This window comes from Columba livia, chromosome 5, assembly GCF_036013475.1.
Source record: "Columba livia isolate bColLiv1 breed racing homer chromosome 5, bColLiv1.pat.W.v2, whole genome shotgun sequence".
Lineage (NCBI taxonomy): Eukaryota > Metazoa > Chordata > Aves > Columbiformes > Columbidae > Columba > Columba livia.
Genome location: NC_088606.1, coordinates 24836262 through 24863828, shown reverse-complemented (window position 1 = coordinate 24863828; position 27567 = coordinate 24836262). Strand labels below are relative to the sequence as shown.

Here is a 27567-nt window from a genome sequence, read left to right as displayed (position 1 = left end):
TGGGTGTGTTCAAAAAGATATCAAAGAATTTATGGAATATGTGGACTCATCAGTATCAAATACACCTTATGGTCTAGAGGGAGCAGCCTAAGCCACAGGCTGATAAGACAGTGGTTGTGAGGTCTGCAAGGGCGTAGCAAGGTGAAGAGCAGGGGAAACATACTTCTTTCGTATAGTCTTTCTCTGAGCATGTGTTAGTGGTTGGTATCAGAGATAGAATATGGGACTAGGTGACTTCTTAACTTGACCTGGCAGATCTGTCCTTGCTGCATCTCTTGCAGCTGAAACTGGTGTTGTCACTCCTTGCAGATAGCTGAATTACTTGTTTACATGATACTCTGTTACAGACATGCAGCATCTGCATTTTGGAGTACCTGATCTTGCTTACCCTGTTTTTCTGTTGTTATAGACAGTGTTTCTAAAGCTGTGAACAGGACAGATAAGCTATGCCACTGTGAAAGCAGCAGTGAAGACAAGAAGGCAGCCAGGGAGCAAGGCTGATCTAAGCAGAAATGTGGCTTCCTGAATTTATCCTTTCTGAGGGGTGCGGTGTTCCTTCACACTGACTGGGTGGCTCTTGCAGTGGAATTTACAGAGCAGAAGTAGGTCCAAAGGGATAGAGGCAATGGGTTAGACGATGCTTTCAGGTATTTATGTTTAAGACCACATTATGCAGTAGCCGTGAGTTTGTCTCAATGTAATGCTCTGCAGTGCATAGGTCTGCGCAAAGTTGTCACCTGATGGGTTTTGGTTTGGTGGTGTATTGCATTGTAGTATCACCAGTTGTTTGAGGTTTCTTGAAGTAAATGAGCGCTACATTATAATGCACACCAGGGCCTTTGCCACTCTGATGCTTGTTTCTTAGAACTTCAACAATGGCTTCTGGCTTCATCTTTCCCATCTGTGGGTGAAGGAGAGTCTTGTGCCTGCAGTACCTTCCTTCTGCAGAGGAGCATCTGGAAACACCTTCCCAGGTTTTACCTGACAAAGGCAGTGTTTGGACAAGAGCAAGATATTTTGCTTTTAAGATGGGAGTCCAGTGGGAAAGAAGAAGGACCACAAACATTTGTGCACTCAGTGGTTATATGGAGCAGCCTGCTCTGTGAGCCCAGAGTACTGAAAAAGTGCCCTGTTATCTGTTGAAAACAGTAGTGTGGTGTTTCAGCTTTCCCCCTCTCCCAGGATTTCATTGGCCTTCCCCAGTGCAGCAATCTATAAACTTGTAGTTGTAAACCTGTGTAAACCTGGAAGCTGCCTTATGTAGTTTTGCTACTTAATGTACGTCTTCAGTAAAACATGAGTGCCTTGGGGCTTCTCAGTGAATTTACTTTCATGGCAAAGAATTCACCTCTGTAGTGAGAGGGCAGCTCTGCATTACCCTTGGGAGATAGGAGGGGCCAGGCAAGGGGCAACAGTAACTCCTACTTTGCTCCAAATTTAGATTGTAGTATTTTACATTGGTAGGTACGGACCCACATGAGAATCAAACCCAAAATCTTACACTGAAGTCTTGATAAGCACGTAGACCTGAAAAACTCATGACAGGCTGGAGTGTTGGGGCACCATGCTAGTTTTAGTTCTCTGTCACAGCCAGAAATATTCCCAATTTTCCTTTTTTGTTTTGAGCCTATCAATAATGTGGGGCAATTATGATGACTGATTTGATATGGTACAAACATCTTTTTGTACCATTTTCTATTTTAAAGTGGAGCCAAGCAGGAACTTACACTGCTAGTTTCCCATTCATCTGGGAACTGCTGCAACTTTGGTAAAGGCACGTTTCTGTGGAGAGAGGACTCAAGCTGCTAATTTGACTGTAGGAGTTTATTTCTGGAATGCAGCAGTGTTTCACCAATGGAGCAGCTGTCCTGGAAACACTTACCACATGGGGTCATTTTCCTCTCTGTGTGTAATCGACAAAGCCACCCCAGTTAATCTGAATCCTTTTAAGTCTCCTAAACTAGACCACAGGGAGTGCAGAGAGGTCTACAGGACTCTGACCTCCTTCACTTCCTTCTCCTGTCATTAGGGAAGAAAAAATACTCATATGCTTAAATGTTCCTTAAAGGGGAAGCCAATAATCTTTCCTGAGTGTGGAAAACTGTTTCTATCAGTAACATGCTACCGATCTGGGGAGAGGCATAGGTCTCCATTTTATATGGATATTTTGTGATAGTAGCTACATCTGTCCTAAGTTTGCCAGCTATTCCAGGTTGTTGAATCACAGCAGTCAGAGGTGGGAAAAGCTTCTTAGGTTATTCAATTATTTTTCTTCTGTCTGATCTGCCTTGCTTGCACAGCTTTCTTCCATCCCTGTTCACTTCTGGGATGATAGTTCCACAGCTCAATTCCTTCTGCTGCAAGAGAAATTTTCCTGGTTATTTGGTTTAAATTATTTCTTAATTTTTTTTTATTTTTTTTTTCCCTAGTTCTCTCTCATGTTAACCAGTTCCTTCCTCACTATTTCTGGTATTCACTACTTTTCGGACATAAGCCCTAAGTTCTCCTTGCTTCTAGTAGGCTGTATGCTTTTCAACCCCCCCTACAACCTTGCAACAGCCTCTTGCTGTATAAACTTTTTCGTGGTTCTCCTGACAAGGTTTTACACTTTGAGTTTAGAGATTCCTTTCTTTGTCTTAACCCTGTCTTCTAGGCCAGGGTGCAAGGCCAGTCGCAGGTAGCAGTTCTTTGTAGGTAGGAGGACATTCTCTCTCAAGCCTGGAGAAGGGGTTTTTTTGAGCGCCTACCCTCAGGCAAGTGCTGCACCTGTGATCTGGGCCGGGCTTACTGCAGCACCCATGGGTGTATCGCTGGAGCTCTGCAACGGGAGTCTGGATCTGCCAGGATTCAGGTGCTGCTCCTTCAGTCAGGTACTTGAAACTGAGAACACAAATTACTCTTGCTGCTGTCTCCTCTTTCCCCAGGCTGTGCTAGTGTAGGTTTTCAGATGAGTAAGTATGACTGGGGCCTCCTAAAAATTAACAATATAATTAAGGATTCTTGTACCTACAATCATTTCAGAAAGCGATTAAAAAAACAAACAAACAACAACGACAAAACAACAACTAAATAATAACTCACTGAATTCAGCTAGAATATTTAAGAGTTTAATTTTGGAGTGAAGAAAACTCTAGAAAATATTCAGTGGATGCACAGTTTTTTTCTTTTTGCAAGTACTTTGCCTTTCTAGATGAGTGATGGGGTGAACATAATTAGTCCTGGGTCACCCTTACTGAAAGGTAGAATCTGGAGGGATGAAAAGGTTGGTGTGATCCCCTTAGAGAAAGGGCAATATAGATTTTCCTTACTGAGGGCCAAGGAGCAGAAAGTTTGTCTTCCTAACATTGTTTTAGGAGCTGAGGCTGAGGTTTAAGAGATGTTGTAGAAAGGACAGGTGATCAGTTTTTAACAACAGCCTGCTATGATGCAAATCAATGAGGGGGTTGGAGAACAGCAGCGTGTGTCTTTAAGAAGCCTTTAATAGGCAATAAAGTAGTAAATTGATGTATAATGGAGAAGAATAGAAAAATATTTTCCCCAATAGTATGACAGAGCCTCTTCTGATGGAAAATGGCAAAGTTCACTTGAAATTAAATTATGGATTTGTTTCATCTGTTCAAACTAGAATGGTGTTTAGGTAGCCAGAGTGCGTGAGAAACTGGAAGATGAAAGATTTTCCTCTCCCATTTATGAGCATGTGTTACAGCAGAGTTCACAGCTTGACTTCAGGCTTCCAGTGCTCCTCTATTGAAAATGCTTAGTGTAGTAGTGAAGGCAAACCTGGATAGTGAGGCAAACATATCGGGACTGACTGATTGACAAACAGCTCTCTTCACTCATTTTGTGACCAAGATGTATTGGATTTATAGTATTTATTCTCATTTTCAACTTTCTCTGTGAAGCTTGAATAACATTACAAAACAATAAAGGAGATCTCTAAAAAAATAAATCTGATTTTCCTAACCTCCACCTACCCCAAATATTACCAAATTCAAGACACGGACAAATTTAACTGGCTACTTTTTCCTCTTCTTTATGAATCATGCACTGCACAGCCTTTGTCATTAACCTTTATACGGTTTTTTTATATATGCCTTATACATTCTGGAAGACGAAGCATGTGTCCTCTGGCAAAAATGGGTAGCTTTTCATAGCAAGGTTGTTGTAATATATAAGAAATTGCCTTATAAAAACCATGTATGAATCCTTTTATTGAAGCTTATTTGGAACAAACAAGTATTGCAGAGTAGACACAGCGCAAACTCTTCGCAGTGAAGAGCAGACCCAAGCAGATGTTGTCTTTGCACACATTTGTCTTGGTTTCTACAACTCTTGAAGAACCAAACAAATCTAAACAGATTTTAAGACAGACCTATATGACTCTGATGCTCTAGGCGTAACTGCAGAGCACAGGTCATTACAATCCGCCTTGTAACTCCTTAACTTACCCAGGCACCTTCTCAACATTGTCTTCTAGAGAGACATACAACTTCAATTTAAAGACCTTATGATAGACTATCCGGCATGCTCCATGGCAAGTTGTCCCAATGGCTGGTTCCTGCTGTTTAAAAATGTCTGTCTTGCTAAGTGAAATGTATCTAGTTTTGGATACCAGGAATAGTCTTGTCTTATATTCTTCTAAAGCTAGATTAAAGAACTTCCCGCTATTTTTCCTGACTCACAATTAGATCAAGTCACCCCTTAGCCTGTTCTTGGAATTAAATTTATTATGCTTCTCAGATCTCTCACTGGATAGACTTTGTTTCAAGCAGGTATTTGTTTGACAGCACCATGCTTTTCAGTTCAGTTATTTATGTCTTTCAATCTCATTCTGTCTCAACCATGTCATCACTTACCTACACAAAAGGGGAAATTTTCAAAGAAACATACTACAGATATGAGTACTTTCAAGAAACCATTTGATGTTGCTAATGGTTTCACAATTTTCACAAACTGCTGTAATGTGAGGGTCATATTTCATGTACAGGTATAAATCCAACACCTGGATTTATGGCAATCCTGCTTGTGGTCTGTTTGACTCAAACTAACCTTTTGGTATTTTTAACTCAGATCAGCTCCTCAATCTGAGCTGAACAAACACATGTGTTAATGCAAGGGAGGAGGCGGGAAAAAATGGCTTGGGTGGGAAGTATGGTAGGATCTCCTTTTTCAGCAACAGAGGTGGATTAAAATGGTTCTGCAGCCTATGTAGAGAGACTTCATTTTTCTACAATCCGATTTGTAAAAGCTAAGCTCCTGAAATAAACAAAAAGACAAGAACAATGTTGTTTTCTGCTCTTTGAGTGTAGCACATGTGTGTTATTTGTATCAAACTAAAGGAAAATCTATACTTCTGTAGAGGGGAGGAAGAGTTGTGATTCTTTCATTGCTAATTTTTAAGTAAAAATCTAAAATCTCACAGAGAAAGAAATTTGGTATGGTCTAAAAGCCTTTGGGCTTTATCCGTACTGTATGTAGCAGACTGTACTTGTGTTGCTCGAGGAAAAATGTGGTGAAGAAATCCTGGGTTGGGTGCTTCTACGTCCATACTTTCCCCACTTCGCACAGGAATAGATGGTAAGAATGAAGTTACTTCAAGGAAGTTGCACTCCCAAAGAAACAGAGTTTCACACAAAGCCAGAACTGGTAGCCTGTTGTTAGGGGCATGAGAGGGTCAATCTCAGAGGGACTAGACTTTCTTCTCTCTTGCAGGATTTTAGAACATTTCATTATTTCTACCAACATCTCACCCTGACCTGCCTGGTATAATGCCATGAGAAGGCCACCTCCTTTCATCCCCCTTTGCTAGGATATTAAGGCAAGTGAAAATCAGACCCTGTGAATGGATGTAGTAATGAAGCCCATCCATTAATCTCAAATGCAGGTGGCCTGTACATCCATAGTTGTACTATGAGCTTTACTCCTATTAAATTAGAGTTAGATTATCAAGAGAGCAATTGTAAGTACTTTACCAAGGAATTCCCGAACCAGCTGGTAGATATATTGAATTGCTTGTACAATTGCTATAGCTGTAACCGTAAAAAAAAGTTACTTGGATTATGTAATCAAGGTAACAGGGCTTCATATATCAGAATTGCAGCTGATGGAGTGAAATATACCCTTCTCTGAATGATGTGATTGCTTGTGATATGGACAGTCTAAGATTTATGGAAATAGCTTCTCCACTGGTGTAAACTGGTACAGCTGTGGTAAAACCAAATGAGCTCTGCCACTGTACACCACATTAAAATTTGGCCCTTGATGTCGTTGCATAGATATTTCATTGCTTTTAAGTGGTCAGGTTTTGTACTTGCAATAGGTAACCACAGTGTTGTCAGCAACATAAAACAACCTGAAGCTTGGTACTAGCAGAGGGTTTTACTTTCAGACTGTACCTACGTTAGGGGAAATTTTCCCATCAGGAAAGTGGGACACAGTGGAAAACTGAATGAGAGAGTGTGGAGGAATGGTAGTAACAAGCAATTCCAACCTGAGCTGGCATTATAGCACAGCAGACCAAGGGAACAAAGTGAGGAGGTTGCAAATGTTTGCCTTTGTATGAGACTTGCTTGTGTTGTATACAGGTGGGGCCCCGTGAAGCAGTGAGGTACTGCTCTTGCTTGGTACCGTTCTGGTGAGACTTTCAGCTCTGGGCACTAGCAGAAAAAAAGCAGAGGAAACTTGGAAGGTAGCAAGAGAAGAACAACAAAAATGATGACAGAGCTGGAGGGATTGTTTTTATGAGGGGAAGATCAAAAGAACTAAATATGTGGAGCTTGGCTAAGTGATGACTAAGAAGGGAACATGAAAACTACCTACAACTGTTTGAAGGATATAAACACTAGAGGTGAGCAAACAGCGTGGAGAAATAGTCTCTGAATTTGAAAGTCATTTTCAGTTCAACTGTGTTTCCACTCTTCAGTGCTCACTTTCTGTTAAGACTTGTGCTTTACTGAAAACCTTTTCAGGGAAAAGCATACTTGTATATTCAGATGCTTCAGTATCTGCAAGGGAATTCTGAAATGTAAATTCAAGCTTAAAATTTGAAATTTACTTTAGCTTACATAAGTTACCTAGTGTGTAGTACATTGCACTAATCAATGGTATGCAAATTTTCTGCATGGTAAGTCAAACATGTAGTTGAAAACCATACTTTCAGTTTTAATATGGTACTTGTGTGCTTCCTTGATGGAATTACTTAGTTAACTGAGCAATGCAGAATAGATTCCGAATGCTTTCTATCAGCTTTGCGCAAAAAGGTGAGGCATTTGCTTTTATTGACAGGCTGTATTTTATAAATGCATTTTGATCTCTTAGGAGAGGTATTTTTTTCTCTGACAAGAGTTAAAAGTGACTAGAGCTCAAAACAAGAGTGTGCTATATATATATAAGGGCTGTAAATGCAGTTTTATGAAGTTGTCCAGATGTGCTTGTGCACTGCAAGGGAGATCTTTGCTAATTTTTTGGTGCACAATTAATCAGCTGAGAAAGGGGAATTTAGCTCCAGTTGACCCCCCCATGGACAGTCAGAGCAATTGAATTTAAAAGAAATTTCAGGATGGTTTTAAGAAAATGTTGTGTTAACGGTGAAATTTTCTCCTCCTGGAGGTCCACTTGTCATTTAAAGCACTTGGGCAAAGCAGTGGAAGCAGTTGCTGGGCAAGCCTCAGGTGAACTGACTAATTTGGTAAGTCATTTTCAACTTTGGTGATTTGTGAATTCAGGCATTAAAATTGTGTTAATACTCGTCAACAGGCTTTTCTAAGCATCTTTTCCTGTTCATGCAGGATTGATGCGTGCTGCCCAGCAAATGACAAGAAATATATGGTCAACTGTGTAGATATACTCTTTAAGAAAATGCCCCTGGAAACAACTGTGCGTATGTATGCACGCGTGCGTCAATCCATACTGTACACAGAAACTACAGGCATTGACCTATGCAAACACACACCAAATTATCGCTTCCTATAAACAAATTAGCATGCTTTAAAAGGTGAAAAGCTCTATAAAATTGTCTGCCCTGTTGTTTATGGTGTGAGCGGAGGATGCACTACATTACAGAGGAGCTCACATTTCTCTCTTCTCCCCCCCTCTCTAAATGGACGTGTGCTCCGTCCGTTTCACCATTGTTCCTGCCAGCCCGATCCCAGCAGGGGTTCTCTAATTAGCAATCTCTTCATTTCCAATCAAAGCACAAAGCGGCCCCAAAAGCCTCTCTTTATGAGGGAGCTGAGCGGTGGCTGGGGACGTGGAGTGGGATAATTGCCTTCGCCACTGGCAGCAGTAAGCAGCCTGGCTAATTCATTATTGTAATAACTTTGCTTGTCCTTGGGGAGGGGGGGCTAGGGTGAGGAGGACTGAGCCTGGTGGTGCTAGCTGAGGACAGGGGGAAGGGGGAATCCAGCCAGAACTGAGGTAGAAGATGGGAGCAATTGGCAGGAAAGGAGAAACTGTTCAAGATTTTTCTGTCTGTCCCCCTAAGTAATTGGAGGGTGACGTTAATTTGTGCCATGACAGCCAGTGCTCCCTGAACAAGACTGCTAAGGGCACCCTTCTGCTCTGCCCGTGTCATGTTCTGAGAGAGGGCCGTCTGGAAAGGTGTGTAACTTGGCCCCAGGACTGCTGGTGATGCTGGGGCTTGGTAGGTGAGGAAGACTTGGGGGTTGCCTCTCAGTCCAGGTACAAAAAGTTGACACTTAAGCATTGAGATAAGGTTGAATGACTGAGCTGACCGCACCCAGAAGGTTTTGGCTTTCAGTGAAGCACAAGAAGTCACCATTCCTTGAGCAGTGACTGCAGGTTGTATTTCTTCAAAGGGGTTGGGAGCTGGCAAGTCCTGTGGCAGAGCTTTGTTCTTAACTATTGTCTCTTTAAAATACCTTTAATCATTTACCTGTGTTCATGTGTGATTTGACTTTGATGGAGCTGTGTTGGTTTTTGGTAGCAATCACGGCTCTGCTCTTGCAAACAGACCCACCAGGCTGAGACGCCAGCAACTGCCAGAGCTGCTAAAGGAAACAGGCAGCGGTGGTGATGACTTCCTCTTAGTTGAAGAGAAATGTCTCTGTGGAAATAGTTAGTGTCACACAGTGCCTAGACTCTTAAAATGAATTGTTTTCTTTCCTTGTGTTTCCAACTGCTCAGGAATAAGAAAAAGCTTGAATCCCTTACCTGATTGCTTAAGAGGCTATGGATCTTAAAGACCTTTTGGTAGATAAATTTGGGACAGACATTTCAAAGGGCTGAAAGATATCTGACATACTGGCATAAGGTTGACAGGATGCCAGAATATGGGCAAAGGTGGCTGAATTGGAATAACAATGGGCAGTTTAGTCTTGACTTCACTTCTAGTCTGAGACCCTAAATTGTTGCATTGTTAGCAATTGCTTGTGGAGAGGTAAGAAATTGTGGCAACAGGCATGAGAAGGAATATTAATGATCCAATTTCCAGCTGGGTTCCACTCCAAGGCCTCGCTGGGTGATGTGCATTTTTAATCATAACAAAACCGGAACAAGGAGGAGTTGTTTGCAGCAAGGCAGGTCTGTGTGGGGAGCCACAGAGTGTGACACCATCTCAGACCTTTGCCTGCTGCTCAGAGGAGGCAGTCACACAAGGCTGCTGTGCTTGAGTGCCACCACAAACTAGGTTGAACTGTTGCCACATTAAAACCTGGATCACTGCTAGAAATGGACCAAGGAAGGAGTCTATTAATTGTCTTGAATGGCCTAAAGCTCTTGACCAGAAGAAATCACTGAATTCGACTGGAGCTTTGAATCAAAACTGGCCCTGATCCAAAAAGGACAGAAATAGAATTGCTAGATGCTAGACAGCATTGTGCATTAGCTTTTGCAGTCTTGATTGTTTCTGTGGTAGAGTCTTCCCACTTGTTTGTGTTTCTGGAAAGTGATTTCTCTGACTTTCAAGGGCGTGCAGTTTGGCTGAATGATGTGCCCAACAGCAAGACTGCTTTGATCCTTTTAGTCTTAGAGACACAGAGTTTGAGGGAATCTGGGAGAGCCCTGGAGGTTTTCTTTGTCCTCTCAGGTGCTTTTCATTCTGAGCTTTTAGCCACAGAGGACTTCGCTGTACTTCTTTGGGACCCCATCATCATGTGGTTTGAGCAGCCACTAGGAGTTGCTGTTGAGGGGCATGAAGCTTCCCTGCCTCAGGCTAAATATTCTGCGATCATTTAAAACTGGAGTCATCAAACGCTGTGCTTGATACACATTTGAGAACATGCCAGCTATGTACCCTAACTTACCTGCTAAGCTTCAAGCTCTGTGTCTTGGGGCAGGTCCCTCTTTACTTGTCCTTCATCTTTTACTCTGTCTTGGTGACTTGTGTACCTGCTTTGTCTGTAGGGTTAAACGGCTAATAGTCACACCACTATTTTAGTCTCACAGTTGTCTAGTGTATGTGAGAATATGGTGCAGAAGTACAGCCTTTTTGTGGCAGAGATCTCTGACACAACTCTGAGAAAGAAACAGCAGCAGCTTAACTTTCTCAACACAGGATGCAGAGTGCACACTAAGCAGGACAGTCATCCCACCTAACAGAGGGCAGATAAGTATCGAGCAGATACTTTCTCCGTACACTGCATTAGTTCTGGGAGGAAGAAATACTTGTCTAACATCCCCTCAAGTGTATATTAAGGCCAGAAGTAAGTACTCTTTCCTCTTGGAGTTCTCAGCAGCCATTCAGTTGCTCCCCTACATGTTAGCGGTAACCCAAATGAGGGAAGAGAGCTGATGTACTACATGCCTGGCTTTTGTAGCATCATGTTTTGTGTATCTGGCAGAGGAAAGAAGGCTGGCGTTTGATATCCCAGAACTCTTGCTCATTATTTTCGAGTAAACAAGGTGGGGAATCTGGAAGAGACATGAGTAAACTCCTGTCCTGGTTTTTATCCCATTAAACTGGGAGCTAGTGTTCTCTGGGGTGGGTTGTGCTGACATAGCCATCTGTATTGTGCTGGCTGGGATTAGAGCATTGCTGCAGAAAGATGGGACACTTCTGTCAGAGAAGGAGTTTCTGAAAGAACACAGACACCTGCAAAACCAGAGCCAGCAAGGCCACTTGTATCTGCCCCAGCTCACGCCTGCTGCTGTGCCAGGGGAAATTCCAGCAACTTTAAGACTTCTCTTTTCCTTAGGAATAAAAATTCCATGATTGGCACAAGAGCTGTTTCACCTGAGGAAGGGAATTCAATGAAGTGTCTGAGGAGGGAGTGGGCATGGGAGGAGTTGCCTTTCAACATCCACAGTAGATGCTGTCTCAGGTGTAAGTGCCATGGTTGGAGGACAGAGAGAGGGGTTTGTACATGTTGTGTTCGTGCAGCAAGTCTGGCCCTGAGAGAGGCACCTTTCCACTTGGCAAAGCTCCCTTGCTGCTGCCGCTTGACACCCAAGCAGCTAATGTGCCTCCTCCACAAAAGGCTTTGGTTTGAAATGTTGAAAACTGCAATTCTGTGTGTGCATATGTGTGTGAAGGGGTGGAGATTGAATGGGCAGTGGTCTCCTCCTGCTGAGGGAGGGGGCTGCCAAATGGAAATAGCTTACTGTGATTTTACAGATGCTTTTTGGGGAAGATAGATACCATTTGCTGAGATAGGTGTTTGTTGCCCAGGCAAAACTCCCAGAGTATTTGCAGCAGCTCTACACAGTCTCTGTGTGTGCGGTAGGTTTGCGTGTGTGCATGTACATGCTTGTGTATGCCTTTATTTCCATGCTCCAGCTGCCTGCCTCTGATTTAAGGGCAGGTTTTATTCCCCAGATGCCTCAGGGCTCCTCTTTTCTGATTGCATTAAAGTCTCCGTAATTCTCCCCTCATTAATGATTGGCATATTTTTACCTCTCACTAAAGGAGCTTGGAGGCAACTCCCGTGGGGCCCTGCTCGCCAAATGAAACAATTTCATCCTGCTCCAGAAACGCATTAAAAAGGGTTTGTCAGGATCTTATCGCTAGTTAGGGAAAGCTAATCAAATTACTTCTATTTATTAGCTGCCACAGCAATGTGTCATTCCATCAAGTACAGGTACTGGGACAGGCAGGGATTGCATGGAGAGCTCTGTGCATCCAGTGCTGATGCCTTGTTCTGCACAACAGCATCTCTTGCCAAGGGAGGCCACAGGGCCAAGAGAGGCTGTGAACTCCCCAGCACCAGTGCTTCTGCTACCATTCCCAGCAAGACCTCCCCTCTGCTGCCCTTCTTCACTCGTCTTTTCCAGGAGAGTCTACCAAGTCTCTTCCCAGTAGCACTTGTGAGCCTTTACCATTAAGCTTGTTGCTTCTGCATTTGGTTGATCACTTCTTGCTGTTACTATTTTGCTATGAACCGTTCATTTTGAGAAGGTTTGGGTTTTTTTGTGAGATTAACTCTGTATTAAACCAGTACAGCAATTATTTGTTATTTAATTTCTCTTTGGGACTGAGCTGACAAAGGGGACAGTGCGGCAGGCTTACGGCAATTTGGAAAATAATAAATATTAGTACTTTTTTATTTTATGAGGCTTTTAGAAAAGTTTTTTTTCCAAAGTTTTTTTTTTCCAAGGACTTAACTGGGACTCTGAAAAGAGCACCAGCTATTGCTGGACTGATGCTGATGGTGTGAGCCATAGTGGTTTGTGGAGCAGAAGGTGTGAAATCAAACAGATAAAAGCTCACTGTTTTATTGATTCCACATGTGGAACATGCATTTCCCTCATGCACATACACAGTGCACTTGTATTTGCAACCATGTAGGCACTCCCGTTCTTGCACATGATCCTAATTCCCAGTGTGACTGTACCTCCTGTGGGCTTGCTCAAAAGGGACATGAAGGCAGGTACCTAAGGTGCACGTTCAAAATGTAGAAACTATAAATCGACTTCCATCTCTTTACTGTTTCTTTCATCTTGAAACTAAGAGCAACAAAATCTCTGGTGTTTTGGATAAACATAAATTTGCCAGTGAAAATGGGCTTGTTTCCATGTAAAGCTGATTTCATATTAGGGGAAAAAAGAAAAAACCCACAAGGATAAAACCATTTAGTGGATGTATTTGCATGAAGTGTGTCTAAATATAGATATGGTGATTTAAGATGATGATATTGCTCTATACTTCATGTAAACCTTTGCTGTTTCATTTTGTGCATACCAAGAATTTCACCTTAGCACGAAATCCTGGGACAACAGTGAAAACATGCTCTTCCCATGAATAAGTGTCCATGTGAACACAGCAGTGTGCACACCATGTGTGGTGTTGGTTTCACTGGGGGAAGGTTTGTGCTGGTTCTCAGCATTTTGCAGTGTATGTTCACACACGCACACTCTGTGTGTGCATAGGAATGATGGAGCAGTTAGAGGTTTGACAGCATTCTGGCACTGCAAGCAATGATTTCTGGAGCTTGGGTTGGTGTGGAGCAGGCAGGTGCCCCAGCTACCATCACTGTGTTAATCCACTGCAGTGCGAATGGTTGCAGGGGTGCTGGGTGCTGTTGCTGGGAGCAGTAGCATAACAGGACTGGAGGGGGAGCCCAGCCCCACCACCCCATGCAGTGAGCCATGCTCCAGCATCCTCATTATCCACACAGTTCAAAAGGCAGTCCTGAGCGGTCCGTCACGTCCCACAAAAGGCTGTATCGATTGGTCTGTTGGAGCATTTCCCGGGGTCCTTTATATCTCTTCGCCTCGTCGTCAGTAATGAAGAGGCCGAGCGCAGGGAGAGTCAGCAGACTCCCAGCTGCTGGGATTTCTTCATCTTCTCATCAGGATTTTAATTAGACACGTCCGAGAGGGCAGCACCGTGTGAGGGCGGGCGGGAGCTTTATCAAGCAGGCCACATCTTTAATTACTGTTTACTGACAGATAACAAGGGAGGGGAGGTGGCAGTAGAGATGGTTGTAGGGGGAAGCAGGGAAAGGACGGCAGTTCCTAGGGTGTGCGCTCTGCAAAGAAGGCCTTTGCTAGGGATTGAGTGGAAATTGTTCCCCCCTCCCGATCCTGCCATGCTGTTTACCTGTTGTCAGAGTGAAAAAGGTTCCCCTTGCCCCTTTCCTAGGGGGCAGAAGACAGATCTGAAAGGTGTTAAGTGGTAAGGGCCAGAGACACAAGGAATTAAAAGTGTGAGTTTGGTTAGAGAAAAATGAGAGAGCTGTCTCCTCTAAGCTGCCAGGATCCTCAGCTGAGCTGTCCTGTGCTTTTGCAGCCTTGGGCAGCCCTGTGGGTTTTCTGACACTGCACAGTAAGAAGCAAAATTATTTTCTTCTCTTTCAGTCTGGAGTTGGCAGCCCTCCTCCCTCCCACCACCACTGTTGCTCTTTTGTCCAAAAGAAATCTTCTTCTGCCTTTCCATGAGTTCTCAGCATCGGTGGTATGACAGCAGTCTGCCTGCAGCAGCTGCTGCTGTTGCAGACATCCTGCTCTCTCATGGGCCAGCCATAACTTCAGCCATCCCTCTTCTGTCTGGCTCCAGAATCTACATTTCCCTTCAGCTTTTGTCTCCCTCCTCTTAAAGTGCTTTTTGGACACCAGTTGTAACCCAGCTGCTGTGTCCCGATGGTTCATATCCCTGTTTTTAGTTTCATGGCACTGCCCCCTGACTGGTTTGTGTTATCTCAGAGAAGGGTATTCACAGTTCCCACCAAACCAAGTGGCTGGGCCAGACTGCTGTGGTGGATCACTGCTCCCTGCCTCAGCCAGCACATGGGGTGCCTGCATAGGAGTGCTGCAATTGGTGTCCACGTGAATGATCCTTTGGTGGACTGAGCTCAGCAGCCTGTTGCTCTCCAGAAATTTACTCTGAAGATCATGCCACAGTCTTGGCTGTGTTTGTATCCACTGTAAGGTAGTCTCATACTTCCAAAATACTGTTGGCATCCTAGCCTGGAAGGCAGCCTGTGCCAGAGCTTGCTTTCCCTTGGTGCCAACAGGCTCCCACTGCTCTGAGCCGAACGGGATCTGGAGGATGTGCCTGGGATCAGCAAGGACTCGGTAATTGGACTGTTGTTCTTTCATTTTGCTACGGAGTAGCGAGCAGATTATAGAGCCCACACATTATAGATTTCCTGTCATCCCTCATGAATCAAGCTCCACTGTCTTATTTACTGTCGGCCAAGGCCTGTGAATAACATCACCAAGGCATACACTCTCACGCAGTTGTGCAAACACACAGTGCAGACCGGTTGCATGTGCCTTTGAGCTGTCAGTTCACCTTTCCCCTCCACACCACCTATGGTAGAGAAGGACCCTCTGTTTTCTGTCTTCACAGAATGGCTCCTGGCTTCCCTGGAAGCTCACAGTTTGTAACACGGGAGGCAAATCTGCATTATCCGAATAATATTAAGTCCCACTTTTTTAACTTTGACATTTCTAGCTACAACCTGGGCTGTTCTGTACACTGTTATACCCACATGCACCAAGGATGCAAATTTTCAGATTCCTGGGAGCTGTTCCATATGAAATCTGGCCACTCTTTATGGCTTGTCAGTGAGATAAGATTGGTTTGTACTCAAGGCACAGCACTGGAATTCAGGACTATAGGTACAGTTCTCAGCTTCATCAAAGACAGCTAAGAGATTTTGTTTCTCTAGCTAGTAGTATAGTGAATGTAATAGGTGTTAGTCTTGATTTATCGGAAGATATTTTCTCAAGTTTCCCAAAATTTCATCTCAGGATTCTGAAAGAGCATGAGAAATTGAATCCAGCTGGAAGACTTGCCTTAGTGAAGGACTAACACGCTTTTTTTTGTTTTTTCTTTTCTTTGTAACTGTGGTGAGGTGTTACTGCTCAATCAATTTGAGTCTCCTGGAAGTGGAGTTTGGCTTATCTACTTCAAGCCAGCCTGCTAGTTGCAACCTTATTCCTTGCTGTAGGTATTCATAAAAAAAAATCTGTGGCCTTCCAAGTGATAAGCTTGGAGATCCAGGAATTAAGTTAGAAGGACTAAAATGCTAATTTGTTTCTGTTAGGCAGGTTAATATTTCTGTTGTGGAAATCTATGTATTAGGTAAAGTCTGGGAAATGTGTCTTCAAATAGTAAGAGGCTTTGTCCAAGATGAAGTTATTAAGCCGTTTGCTATGTCCGTTGTTGACAGAGCTGGAAGTAAATGGGCTTTGATTGCAATGTGGGAGATTTCAGTTTGATGTTAGAAACTTTTATTAGCAATGATGCAGGAGCATTAGAACAGAATGAGAAGGGCTGGAAATTTTTCACAACAGGCTGGAAAAACATCTGTCAAAAATAATGCTGCTATAGGTGATCCTCCATTGGGATGGAGGGGTACCCCAACAACCTGACCTGGTCCTAGCACCATTTTCTGCCACCCTGTGAAATGTTAAGACAGGTATAATCTTGTGTCCAGATGATGCAAGCTTGAGATGGGTGCAGGTGTGTATATCAAATAAGCAGTAGCATCTATAAGCTACCAGGGTAGTGTGCAAAGGAGTATAAGTACTCCAGTTTCCTTCAAAGGCTTACCATCCCAAGGCTAACATATTCAATGATGGTAAGTTTAAAAAGAGATGGCAGCAGCACTCTTTCTTGCTTAACCAGCTTCCTTAAGTTTTATCTTCATTTTCACTGCCATGTATGACAAAGAGACGAGTAGAACCATCTTTTTTTACTAGTGCTTCCTGTAAAATTTAGTTTCAGTTGTTCATACCACTGCCAAGCTTTAATCATTGCTGTAAACATCTTCTATGCCTCTGATAGACTTGCTTCTTTGGAATTTTTTATTAAAGTAGGGAGTATGTCATGTTCTTTAATTATGCCTTCCTTCCTTCAACTTGAAAACGAATCAAAAAGATTCATCTTTGCAAAGCTCTAGATCAACTTGTGTTTTGGAGCCAGACTGCAAGGACAGCTGGGGCTGTGTTGGGGCAAAGGCGATGCCAGGAAGCGGGGCCACCAAACAGTAGTGGAATGACAGGGCAAGGGGACCTGGGCAAAAAGGCAAGGAAGGGAAATAGTTATAAGCAACTGTTGAACAAGGAGGATGGGGCTGTGGAGTTGGGGAGAGTGGTGTTTGGAGGGGTAAGATGAGAGCAAAGGAAAGGAATGAGGTGAGAAGCCAAAGACAGTGAAAGAAGGTGATGGGCTGGGATGGTGTGGAGAGGAGAGAGCAAGAGGCATGACTTGTGTTGAATGGTTGGAAGAGTCTCTGAATCATTATTCCTCAGCTGTCATCAGTGTCTTAAATACACCCAGTGTTTTATGCTCCTCATGCTAGTCTTCATAAAGGAGGGTGAGCTACCTTTGCAGCCCATTTACTCTGTTACCTTGGTTGTAGTGGTCCATGTGATGGATTCATCTCTTCAGATAATCCACAGAAGTGTCATTGTGATGCTTCATGAGCGAAATTGTTTGCTGTAAAAGAAACAACAAACTCCATGAAAAGGGCACTTTGAAGGGTGCTAATGCAAGAACTGAAAGCTGGGGAAAGACCAGTTATCCTCTGCATGCACACTTGTCTGCCCGACTGGGTGTCTTATAAAACTCATGTTTTAGCTACGTCACCATCCGCTGTTTCTTCCACAGGACCCCTGCCTCATTCACTGCATGCAGTGGACCTGCTCTGAGATAAATCAGAGTTGCACAGGGAGAGAGACCATCTGTAGGACCCCTGCCTCATTTGTCAGGTGTGTATCGAGTGAGACAAGGGATGGCAGGAGAGAAAAGGAAGCTTTTATAGCTGAGGCAGTGAAATTCTGACCTGCCAGTTGACTTTTTATCTGTGACCATTTCTATAGGATGGTTTTCATGTTTTTTGAAGCAGCTGTTGTGCCAGGGTTTGTTTAATTGTGCATTCCTTATTTTATAGGGGACCTTTTTGATCCCAAAGGACCTGCTTTACAGAAACACTGAGTACTTACAGCTGCAAATGAAGTGAATAGGAATCCACTGAACTCAAAGTGCTGTACAAGCACAGATCAGTCAGGCTGTTGGTGTCTCAGACTGTGCACCTAGAATTAGCAAATACCTTTTAATACAGTCTTCAGTCATTCACCTGCATAATGAAAATAAAAATACCTCCTCCTCTCACAGAGATGTGTGAAAATAAATGATCTTGGGCTGGTGAAGCTCTTGGACAGTGTAATGATAAGCCCACAGAAAAACACATAAGGAAATGACTGACTAAATCTCTAGAGCCAGGTTTGAATAATGTGTGGTAAATAAGGCCTGGGGCCACACACTGAACAATGAGTAGAAACCAGCATCTCAAATAGCTGCTCATTACATGGGAACAATCCCTTCTGAGTGCAGTCTGAGACAGGGTACTGTGGAAAAAATATGATCACGTAATTAAGGTCTATAAAATAATGCATATGTACATGAGGGCTAAGAGAATTTCTCACAAGTAAATGCAATTGTGGTATTTCCTAATTCTTGACTTCATTTGTAGTCTGCCCTGTTTAACATACAGGTTTTTTGTTTGTCTTTGTTTCATGGGTCCTGTCATACTTTGCAGATTTATGTGCTGTAAGATGGTGTTGTCCTGGCCTCTCCATTTGGATTAAGTGTTGCCATTTTGCATAGTTGCAGATCAGCTAATTGCAGGTAGTCAAAACCTGCTCATCTCATATATTATGTATTCCACAAGTTGTAATCTCCATTGAGGTGCAGATTTGTGTGAGTGAGAAAGGCAGATCTGACCCTGTAATTTGCCATCATGAGCAAAACTGACACCCAGATGCTGCTGTTCTTAACAGTGAAGGAATTTGGGATATTTGAGATCTTACAACCTGCTACCAGTAATTAAAATAATAAAAACCCCAGTAATTTTCCCATGCAGCAATATGCAAGAGAGGAGAATGTCACTAGGGCTACAAAATGACTTTTAAAGTCTTTGCTGTAATGGGTGGAGGAAGACTGGCAAAGCTTGAGCTCCTAGTGAAAGTATGCAGAAATTTAATTCTCAAAAAACCTGATTTTAAATAACCACAGTTTTGATTACTGATTATGTGCCTGTTTAGGATAAAATATATAATGTCTGTAATGATAAAGGAGTAGTGTTAAAAACTATCAAGTTGAGAAGGAGAAGTTGAGTGTTAATGGTGCTGGGATAATCAGTGTCCAAACCTAATGCTGGTTAGCCTTTCCACAGCATGTCTGGTATTTGCTGTAATTCCAAAGAAGAATGCCATGGATAGTTAGAAAAAGTGGAGCTGTGACATGTACCCCTGACATTTGTTTGTAGGAAGTAGAATTGTCTATTGCAAATGTCTAAGAGACATCAAATCTTTTCCTCTTATATTTTCCCCTTCTTTTCCCCAATCTCAAACACTGGAAGAATTCTTTGGCCTTGTTAGGCTGCAGAATGTGATGCCTCTCTCAAAGGTGAATAGTATCACTGTTGGCCAGTCTTGGAAAGCACTGATTCCCCCATGTGCTGCAGATAGTGGTTCATTCTGGAAATTAAGTAAGCCAAACATATCAAACATATTTTAATCTGTGTAAGAAACTGAAATGAGTGTCCTTTTGCAGTGGTTTAACTGCTCAGTTTTAACAGCTTCATCAGACAAATGTATTTTATGCTTTAAAGAGGGCAAAACACAAAGTAATGCCAGGGTACCCAAGAGCAGGAACTCTAACAAAAATCTCTTCAGGCAGAGCCTGACAATACTGGCCAAAGGAGAGAGGAAAGGGCAACTAAAAAAATGCAACAATCTGTTCTCGTAGTGGTCAGACAGCAAGATGCAACACATGTGTTGGGTGGGAGCCATCAATGAAAGCTGGTTTCCCCATGGGATATGCAGACCTGGACTATCAAAGTAAGCTGGGTCTGGGATAAACAAATGTTATGCCAGACACGTTAGCAGAGCTAGTCTGTTTTGCATAGGTGCCTGATCTCACTTGGCGTGCTTTCAACACTTTCTTCTCTGAATCTTAGGGTGCAATATAACCATTATGTTTTAATCCTAACTGCTCTGTTCTCTGCATATGATGCAACCCTGGGATATTATTTCTAACCCACACAAATGGGAAGCTGAAGACACAAAGTGGCGGTTTGCCATGTGCAGAGCTCCTGAGTGTGCAATCTCTGTCACACACCTCTGTGTCCCTTCAGCGGGAGAAGGGAGAGAGGCTGTGGGGGCACTGCATTACCAAAGTGAACAGTCGTTCCCAACAAGTGTCGTATTGACAGAGTTAAATAGTGCTAGTGTCCCAAAACTGATGTTTTGAAAACGCTGCCCCAAGGCATCTCTGCACAGCCGGCACTCTCCCCTCTGGAAAACCAGCTTAGGTCAGACCGTGTAAGTGGACCTGGACATACAGGTTGGTGGCCCTCACATCTCCACGGCAGTGCAGGTGTAAGGTCAGGCCTTGGTATCGCAAAAACTGCATGTGACCAGAGAGTGAGATCCTAACCCTGCTCAGGGGCAGGCAAGTTGGAGTCTCACTCTTTACGGATCTGTCAGCTGGATAGTGTTTATTTGTTGCTTGGGATACATGACCTAGGAGAAAAGAATAAAAGTGATTTAACCTCCACGTGAGGAAAATCACCTGACTGAGCAGGACACAGAGGACAAATAGGAAAGAGGTCCTTACCTTGCCTGGCCAGAGGGGATGGGGAAACAGGCAAGGCACAGGATTAGATTTGTTAATTATTATTTATTTTTAATTTTCTAATTTTTCCCTTGCTCGGATTCCACAATTGCTGGAAATAAAGGCTGCTCTAGCTGTCTGGGTGTATGTGTGACATTGACTGTGTCTTTGAGATGGGGAGCACCCTCTGGTGGTTAAGGATAATCTGACATTTCCTGGGACTGGCACCCATCATCCCCGCAAGCTGCTAGTTAAACTGGGCAGGAGGCAATGCTGGCTTTCTGTCACCGCTGGGATGGGTGTTTGGGGCACAAATGCTCTCTTTGACTTTCTAAGCCAGGAATTTGAGTTGACCCCTTGGGAAGCTTTTTTGCCTTGTGGAAAGGGTACAAGGTGTGTGTTTTGTCCCTGCCCTGCTGTTAGGCAAAAGCTTACATTCATGTCCTTGCTTTCTTCTGGTGAGAGGACAAGTAAAACTCACTTTGCTTCATTAGTTCCCAGCGGACACAAAATCTGTTCCTGGCCCTCTGCCTGGGGACTGCTGTTCCCTACCTCTGCTCTTGCTCCTGTCTCCCAAAAGCCACTGGTTTTACACCCGGAGCTCTCCCCAGTCCAGCTCTGGCTGGAATTCCTCTGCCTAGGTGATAAAGCTGGCACAGTACAGTCCCTCGCAGGGACCACAGGAATTCAGCTCAGGTTTTCCTTCTCCTTCCCTAAGTGGATTAACAGGCTGAGGCGATCATCACTGACTGCCTGACTCAATCTTCATTAGCTAACATGTTTTGCCAGCCGCAGTCACATCGCGGTCTGGAGAGCTGTTCGAAAGGAGTGTATTCTGGCCCCAGCCTCCCACAAAGGCTGTTGTGTCTTCTGAGAGGGATTTCATGATAGCAAGGCTCTGTGGGCTCCCCTGGGTGGTAGGGATGTATAGGGCAGAAGTGCTGCAAGATGTGCATCTTTGCTCTGTGCAGTGTTCACTTTACAATAACTAATCTGCATCCTCTGCTGACTGAGACCTGAACCCCTATGTAATGCACATGCTGTATGAGTGTCAGAAAGTGTTCTGTGTCTCTGCAGGTGCACCCACACGTTTGGTTTGTTGTTTGGTGGTTTTTTGGCTTTGTGTTCCCCCTCCTGCCTCCTGTTTTCCAACCAAGGGAGGATGTCAAGTGTATTGGGATGTCCCTGAAACTTTTGTTAGTTGGCTGTCACTTCTGGGTGCCCGTTCTTGGGTGCTTCTTGCTGGTCAAATTGATTGCAGTGTTTCCTAACAAGCTGTGTGCAAGCAACTGAGCCCTCTCCTCAGCTCCTTGTCCTCCCTGCTGCTTTGTGGTAGTCACTAATGGGTGTTGCACCTTTGCACGGGCAGTCATTTATTTTCCACATGCTGCTGTTTCCTCAGTCCAGAGAAGATTTTTTTTTTCTACACAAGGAGAAAAAACAATCCGTTTCAACTAATGAAAAACCAAATTGTGGATGCTCTCTTGCCAGTTTAAGGATGCTTCATTTTTGCTCATTAGGTGCCTAAACAGGTTTAGTTTCAATAGTAACAAGTGCCTTTTGCACCAGCTTAAGTTAATCTGTTTAAAATTGTACCTTGAATTATACAGCAGTAACATTCTCATGCAAGGAAAGCCCATGAGGGAAGGAGGTGAACATTGGGCATCACTAATACCAAACGCCATTGGGGGACACCTACGCCCAGCAGTGCAGAGGCATTTGGTATCTGTGCAGAGGCGTGAGTGTAACGTAGAAGGAAGAAGAGGCCTCATCCTGGCTGTCAAATGCGTGTAAAGGGGTGCGGATTATACCTTGTATTTCTGCAAAACTGAGATTCTGTGAAAGCACAGAGCATGCTACAGAAATTATTGTAACTGAAAAATCTCAATGGGAAGTGTTTCATGAGGAAGTAAATGTTCTTTTGTTTTTGTAACCTGACCATTGTGGCAGGGGAAGTTGGTGTGCCAGGCTCTGAAGGCAAGGTCAACTGGCTAGGAACAGAATCAAAATGGACTTATTTTTCTTTTGGCAAGTTGGAAGGGAAATTAAAAAGGCAAATGAGCATGAAGGGGCAAAGAACACTACAGACTCTGGAGGATTTTAGAACCTAAATTTGGCAAATTAACCTAATTTGGCAAATTAAGGGGTGAATTGAATTTCCCAAACAATGTGTCTGAAAGCACACAAATGAATGACCCTGGCACTTAAAAACTAGCAGTGTATTTGGTTTGGCCTTGTAAAGATTTTCAAGCCACAAGTCAATGGACGAAGCAGAAGAGCTCCCCAGAGAGGCCTGGGTTGTCTGTCCTCTGTCTCCCTGGGGGATGCAGCCCTCTCTGGAGCAGTTCCCTGCTCAGGCTAAGGAGCTATCAGTGCTTAATGATCTTCTTCCCAGAGTGAGGAACAAAGGTCACACAAACCCTAAAAATGTAACCTGTCTCTGAATGGGCAGTAAATTAACTTTCCTTTGAGAGACCAAATAAGACCTGTTTCATTGAATGGAAAACGGATGCTGCCCTTTGTTTGGAGAAACATAGACTGGGAGAACAAACCTGGTTTCATGTATTGACGAGTAGCTGAAATCACTGTTATGCATGAGGAGGAGACAGTGTGAGTAGGACACACTGAAACACTCTCACCGTTAGACTCTGTGCCTTTTTCATGTTGAGGCTACCTTGGATCTCTGATCTTGATAAAGATGATATTCTCTTGTTCTTTAGTCCTTTCCTTTTCAAAGCTTTCCCAAAACATTATCTTGCTACCTCAACTGGTTTTGCCGTAGCTTTGGTGGCACAAAACAATGTACTGGTTTGAGACCAGAATTGAGGAAAAATATCATTGCTGGTGAGTAATGCAAGATATATTAGCAGAGGCAGAACAGGAATAAACTGGGGATGTTGAATGAGATGTGTCTAAAGCAGTAGGTCACTGTCTGCTCCTGCCCTTTTCATCTCAATCTCTGGCATCTCATCACTAATGAATTGCAGGGAAACGAATTGACTCAGTGCAGCCTGTACCACTCACATATTCTGTTCAGTTCCCATCAGCGACCCTTTTGTAACACTACTCTCTGCAGCATCTTCCAGCAAACAAAAAATTCTGGTGGCGTTTGATAATTTCCAAGCCCTGGTTCCCTTTTGTGGCCCTCTGACCAAAGCCAGAACAAGAGAATAGTTGCCAGATTTGTCTGACTGGACAGATCTGTCTGTCTCTACAGCTCTTTTTTAGTTAGTGGCGAATGGTCAACTTTCAGTACTGAAGAGAACTCTGTGATTTTTAGGGAATAATTCCTCTTCTTCCTCCAGTTTGGGGAAACAATAAGAAATTGCATCAGCAAAGACAGCACTGTAACTTGAAAAGGAATTCTTGATGCTATATCAAGAATTCCATATTTCCATGCTGACATTTTCAGTTCAAGTATTTCTTCCTGTTTAATCTGCTAGTCCTTCCCTCCCCCTTATGTTTAGGGTGTTTAGATGAGCTTTGGATACAGACTAGACTGATGTGCTTGCTGTGCAGTTAGTATCTGGTTGCATGTAACTTCAAGGTTGCCTTATCAGCTGTGGATTGAATTGAGAATGTCTATTGGGAGTTTCAGGTCTTGGTTTTCTCATTGGAGGTCCTTCCATCAGGCAGGTCTGTTAAACACTTGCTGAGTCCCTAGAGACACTTGATCTGTGTTTAAAGGGAAGCAGCTGAACCACAAGAAGAGAGAAACGGCTGTGTACTCAAGCACTATTGCTCTGCAGGGATCTTACTGTAAGTTGTGTAAAGCTTGCATGGCAGCCTGGGTGCCTGGGGTTCTCTATGCTCCATCCCAGCAGAGACCCATGTGATGCTCTTTCTGGCCTCTCCTGCTCTGAGAAAGAGAAGTCGATGGCTCCTGGATGCTTTGGGCATGAACTATGTTTAACTCTCCTGAGGCCCAGGCCAGGAAAACCTCTGGGGGATTTCAAGCAGCACCTGTCTCCTGCTCCCCACTCCTCTTAAAGTTTCCCCAGTGGAGACACCCGCTCAGGGAGAGCAGGAAGTCCATAAATAAATAATTCCCTCTGTCTCTTCTGATCAGCCCAAGCAGCTGTGATTGCTCCTGAATGCCTGGGTTGCTTTCTTCTTAATGGCTTTTAAACCAATTTCACCCTCATCTGATGACCCAGCTTCTCCCCTTATTTTTGGATGAACAATTTCTTCTTTCATCAGGAGGGTTTTGCAGGGTATTTATATTATGCCAAAAGTTTTGGCTAAGGTAGAACAGTATAGCAGTGCAGGTGAAGCTACAGTTTACCGGTTCTACCAGGCTGCCCCATGCCTTATACTGACAAACCTTTGCAGGCCATGTCCCTGGGTACTGCAGCTAGAACCGACCCTTGCTTGAGAACACTGGACACAAGTGATGCTCACGGACATCCTACAAACGTTTAATAACTCTTACACTACTTTAAGACACTGCACTTTTTTGGATATGTTTTATTGTTGGGAGAGCTAGTCACTGAGATATCTGAGTGCTTATTCTTTGCCCCACAGTGTGTAGGTAAAAGTTTGGGTACATAAGTTAGGAGCTCAGGTTGTCACTTGTCTGTTTAGCTTTGACAGCCTGGCAAATACGTAAGCCTTATATTGGTGCTCTTGTACTTTGTATGTAAGAACTGTAGTAGCTAAAAGAAAAAAAAAAAAAAAGAAAAAAAAAAAGAAAAAAAGTGGTCCTTACATAGCAAGTGTATTGTAATATCTAAAAGTGCTTGGTTTGTGTCATAGTGTAACCCCTGGAGATATTTATTGCTCATCTTGATGGGTGTCATCTAGGTTTGTCTATGCAGAAGTATTCTATATTTCTGGAAGTACTGCCTCTGCAGGCAGAATGTACCTTCTGGGCATTAGGACGTGTAAGGCACGTTCTGAACATCCTTACGCTGCAGGTCAGGTATTCTCTCTGGTGTGTAGTAGCAAAGCCCAGTGTTGTGTTGCCTGCCGAAGATGGTCCCCCATAGTGCCTTCAGAAGAGGCACTAGACTAGCTACGTGGAACGCAGCTGCCATGCCTATGATTACAAAGCCAAATGGGCTGATTCAACTCAAATGGTTGCTGGCTGATCAAGGCTGATGACCTACATTTTTTGTTTTAACCATCCTGCTTGACCAATCAGTTTAATGACTGTCCTCATTAAATGAGCTCTTGGAAACAGTGTGGTCTCTCAAGGTATTCTTGTCTGGTACCTTCTCCTTCAGAAGCAAGGCAGGGCCCTCCTGGGTGCCACATCGTTGGCTGTTTAGCCGACCTCTGTATCTGAAGCAGTGACAGTCTTTCCAGACATCTTCCTTCTGTCCTGCTTCTGTCTAGCTTCTTGGTACTCTGAAGAAGCAGTGGGTTTAAGAAGTAGTTATATCTGAACACTGTATGGTTCCCAGGACAAACCTGGTAGCAACAACTTCTGGAAGTTATGTCATAAAAGCCTACCCTTTGCTGGGTTGCTGACCACATGAGTTATGAAATGCTGCCAAATGTTGAGGGGTAAGGTCTAAAAGATTACTTGAGTAGTACTAAGTTCAGCTGACTGTAAATATTTGAAAGAAGGCTGGTATATTCAACAGAGGAGTAGAGAGGAGAGGCATTGTTAGTCTTTGATCATTCCTAAAATAAAGGTGTTCAAGAGATGAGCAGAAGACCAAAACTGGATTTTCCGTTGTAAGCACTGTGGAGATCAAGGGCACCTGTTGCTAGGAGGCTGCAGCACCAAAGTCACACTCAGACCACGGGGGACAGAGATTTAAGTTTGCCTTAACAATGATACTGAAAAGTAATCTTTTATAATGCTGCCACAGGAACAGCTAAGCTGGCAACATGTGAATTTGAAGGATGAAGGCATTTTTGCTGAAATCCTTTGACACACGTTCAGGTGCATTAGAAGACTTTACTGCTGTCCACAGCTACCTGTGTGCCCGGTTCTTTGAGAAACTTAGACTTGGAAGTCACATCAACAAGACTTTTTCAAAGACATCCAGGGACTTCTACATCCACATATGAGAGAGATTGTAATCTTTTGGAGTATACAAGGCTGTGTAACAGACATAGGACTGAACTAGTGCAGCTTTTTCTTTACTTTGCACAGAAAAGTGTTTTTTTCTGGTAACCAGCATCTGTCTCCTTGTGACTGGCTACCCTCTTGATACTGTATGTGCATATATTGTGTAGCTAAAGAACACGCGTTTATATAGTCCTGAGTTGGTCTACCTCTTCAAAATTATGTTTTGTGGTATAGGCAAGGGTTGTTTTTCTTGTACTTTTTCCACATCTTGTTTTGAAAAATTGCCACAAAACAATGATCATTCATGGTCTGTAGGCATAGTGTTTGAATGTTAATGATTTGTAGACAGATGAGTGATTTCATAACATGTTTTACTGTAGGTGTCTGAATGAGATACATTTGATGGAACTGAGAAGTTAAAAGTATGTTAAGAAGCTTGGGATAGTCTTTGTTGGTAAAGTTATCTAATCAAATAATCTGTCACACCAATTTTCTCTTTTCCAGAGAGTGAAATAAATGTAGTGCAAGTAACAAATAAACTTAAGAGGGAGTTGTGAAAAAAATCTGTATTGTTGTTCAGACACTAAAATTAGTAGAGAACAAATCTTCAAAATGGTCATGTACTTAAGCAAGTTGTTTGGAGATCCAGAGTGGAGGAGACATGCAGTTGTGCTGCTGATACAGCATGTCAGAAGGAAGCTGGCCTCTGTCATGTCTGGCTCCAGGCAAAATCTGTACCTGCTTATTGTTAGAAACTGTAGAAATATTTTATTATTCTGAAGCTGGAGAAGGTGACCAGGAGAGAAGTCCTGATCATTTGTTGACAGATGCATAGATCTGCTGTTGGTGAACTTCTCTGTATTTGACCTGGTGAAGTCAATAGGCTTTGAGACATTCAAAACCCGCCTGGACGCTTTCCTGTGTAACCTCATCTAGGTGTTCCTGCTCCGGCAGGGGGATTGGACTGGATGATCTTTTGAGGTCCCTTCCAATCCCCAACATTCTGTGATTGTGCCCAGAT

At 43.4% G+C, this 27567-nt stretch overlaps 1 protein-coding gene across 11 annotated transcripts in view; it reads left to right on the top strand.

The window, feature by feature from the left end:
- Positions 1-27567, top strand: part of ESRRB (estrogen related receptor beta) — a 143756-nt gene that overhangs the window by 21108 nt on the left and 95081 nt on the right. For 3 of the 11 annotated variants that reach the window (XM_065063832.1, XM_065063831.1, XM_005502356.3), the window contains one exon: positions 17516-17616. The exons of 6 other annotated variants lie outside the window; for them this stretch is intronic. In XM_065063832.1, the coding sequence (XP_064919904.1) occupies positions 17537-17616 (80 nt within the window). In that variant the 5' untranslated portion in view covers positions 17516-17536. Of the gene's footprint in view, positions 1-17515; positions 17617-27567 lie in introns of those variants that run through there. 2 more of the 11 variants (XM_065063838.1, XM_065063835.1) reach the window with 2 other exon arrangements.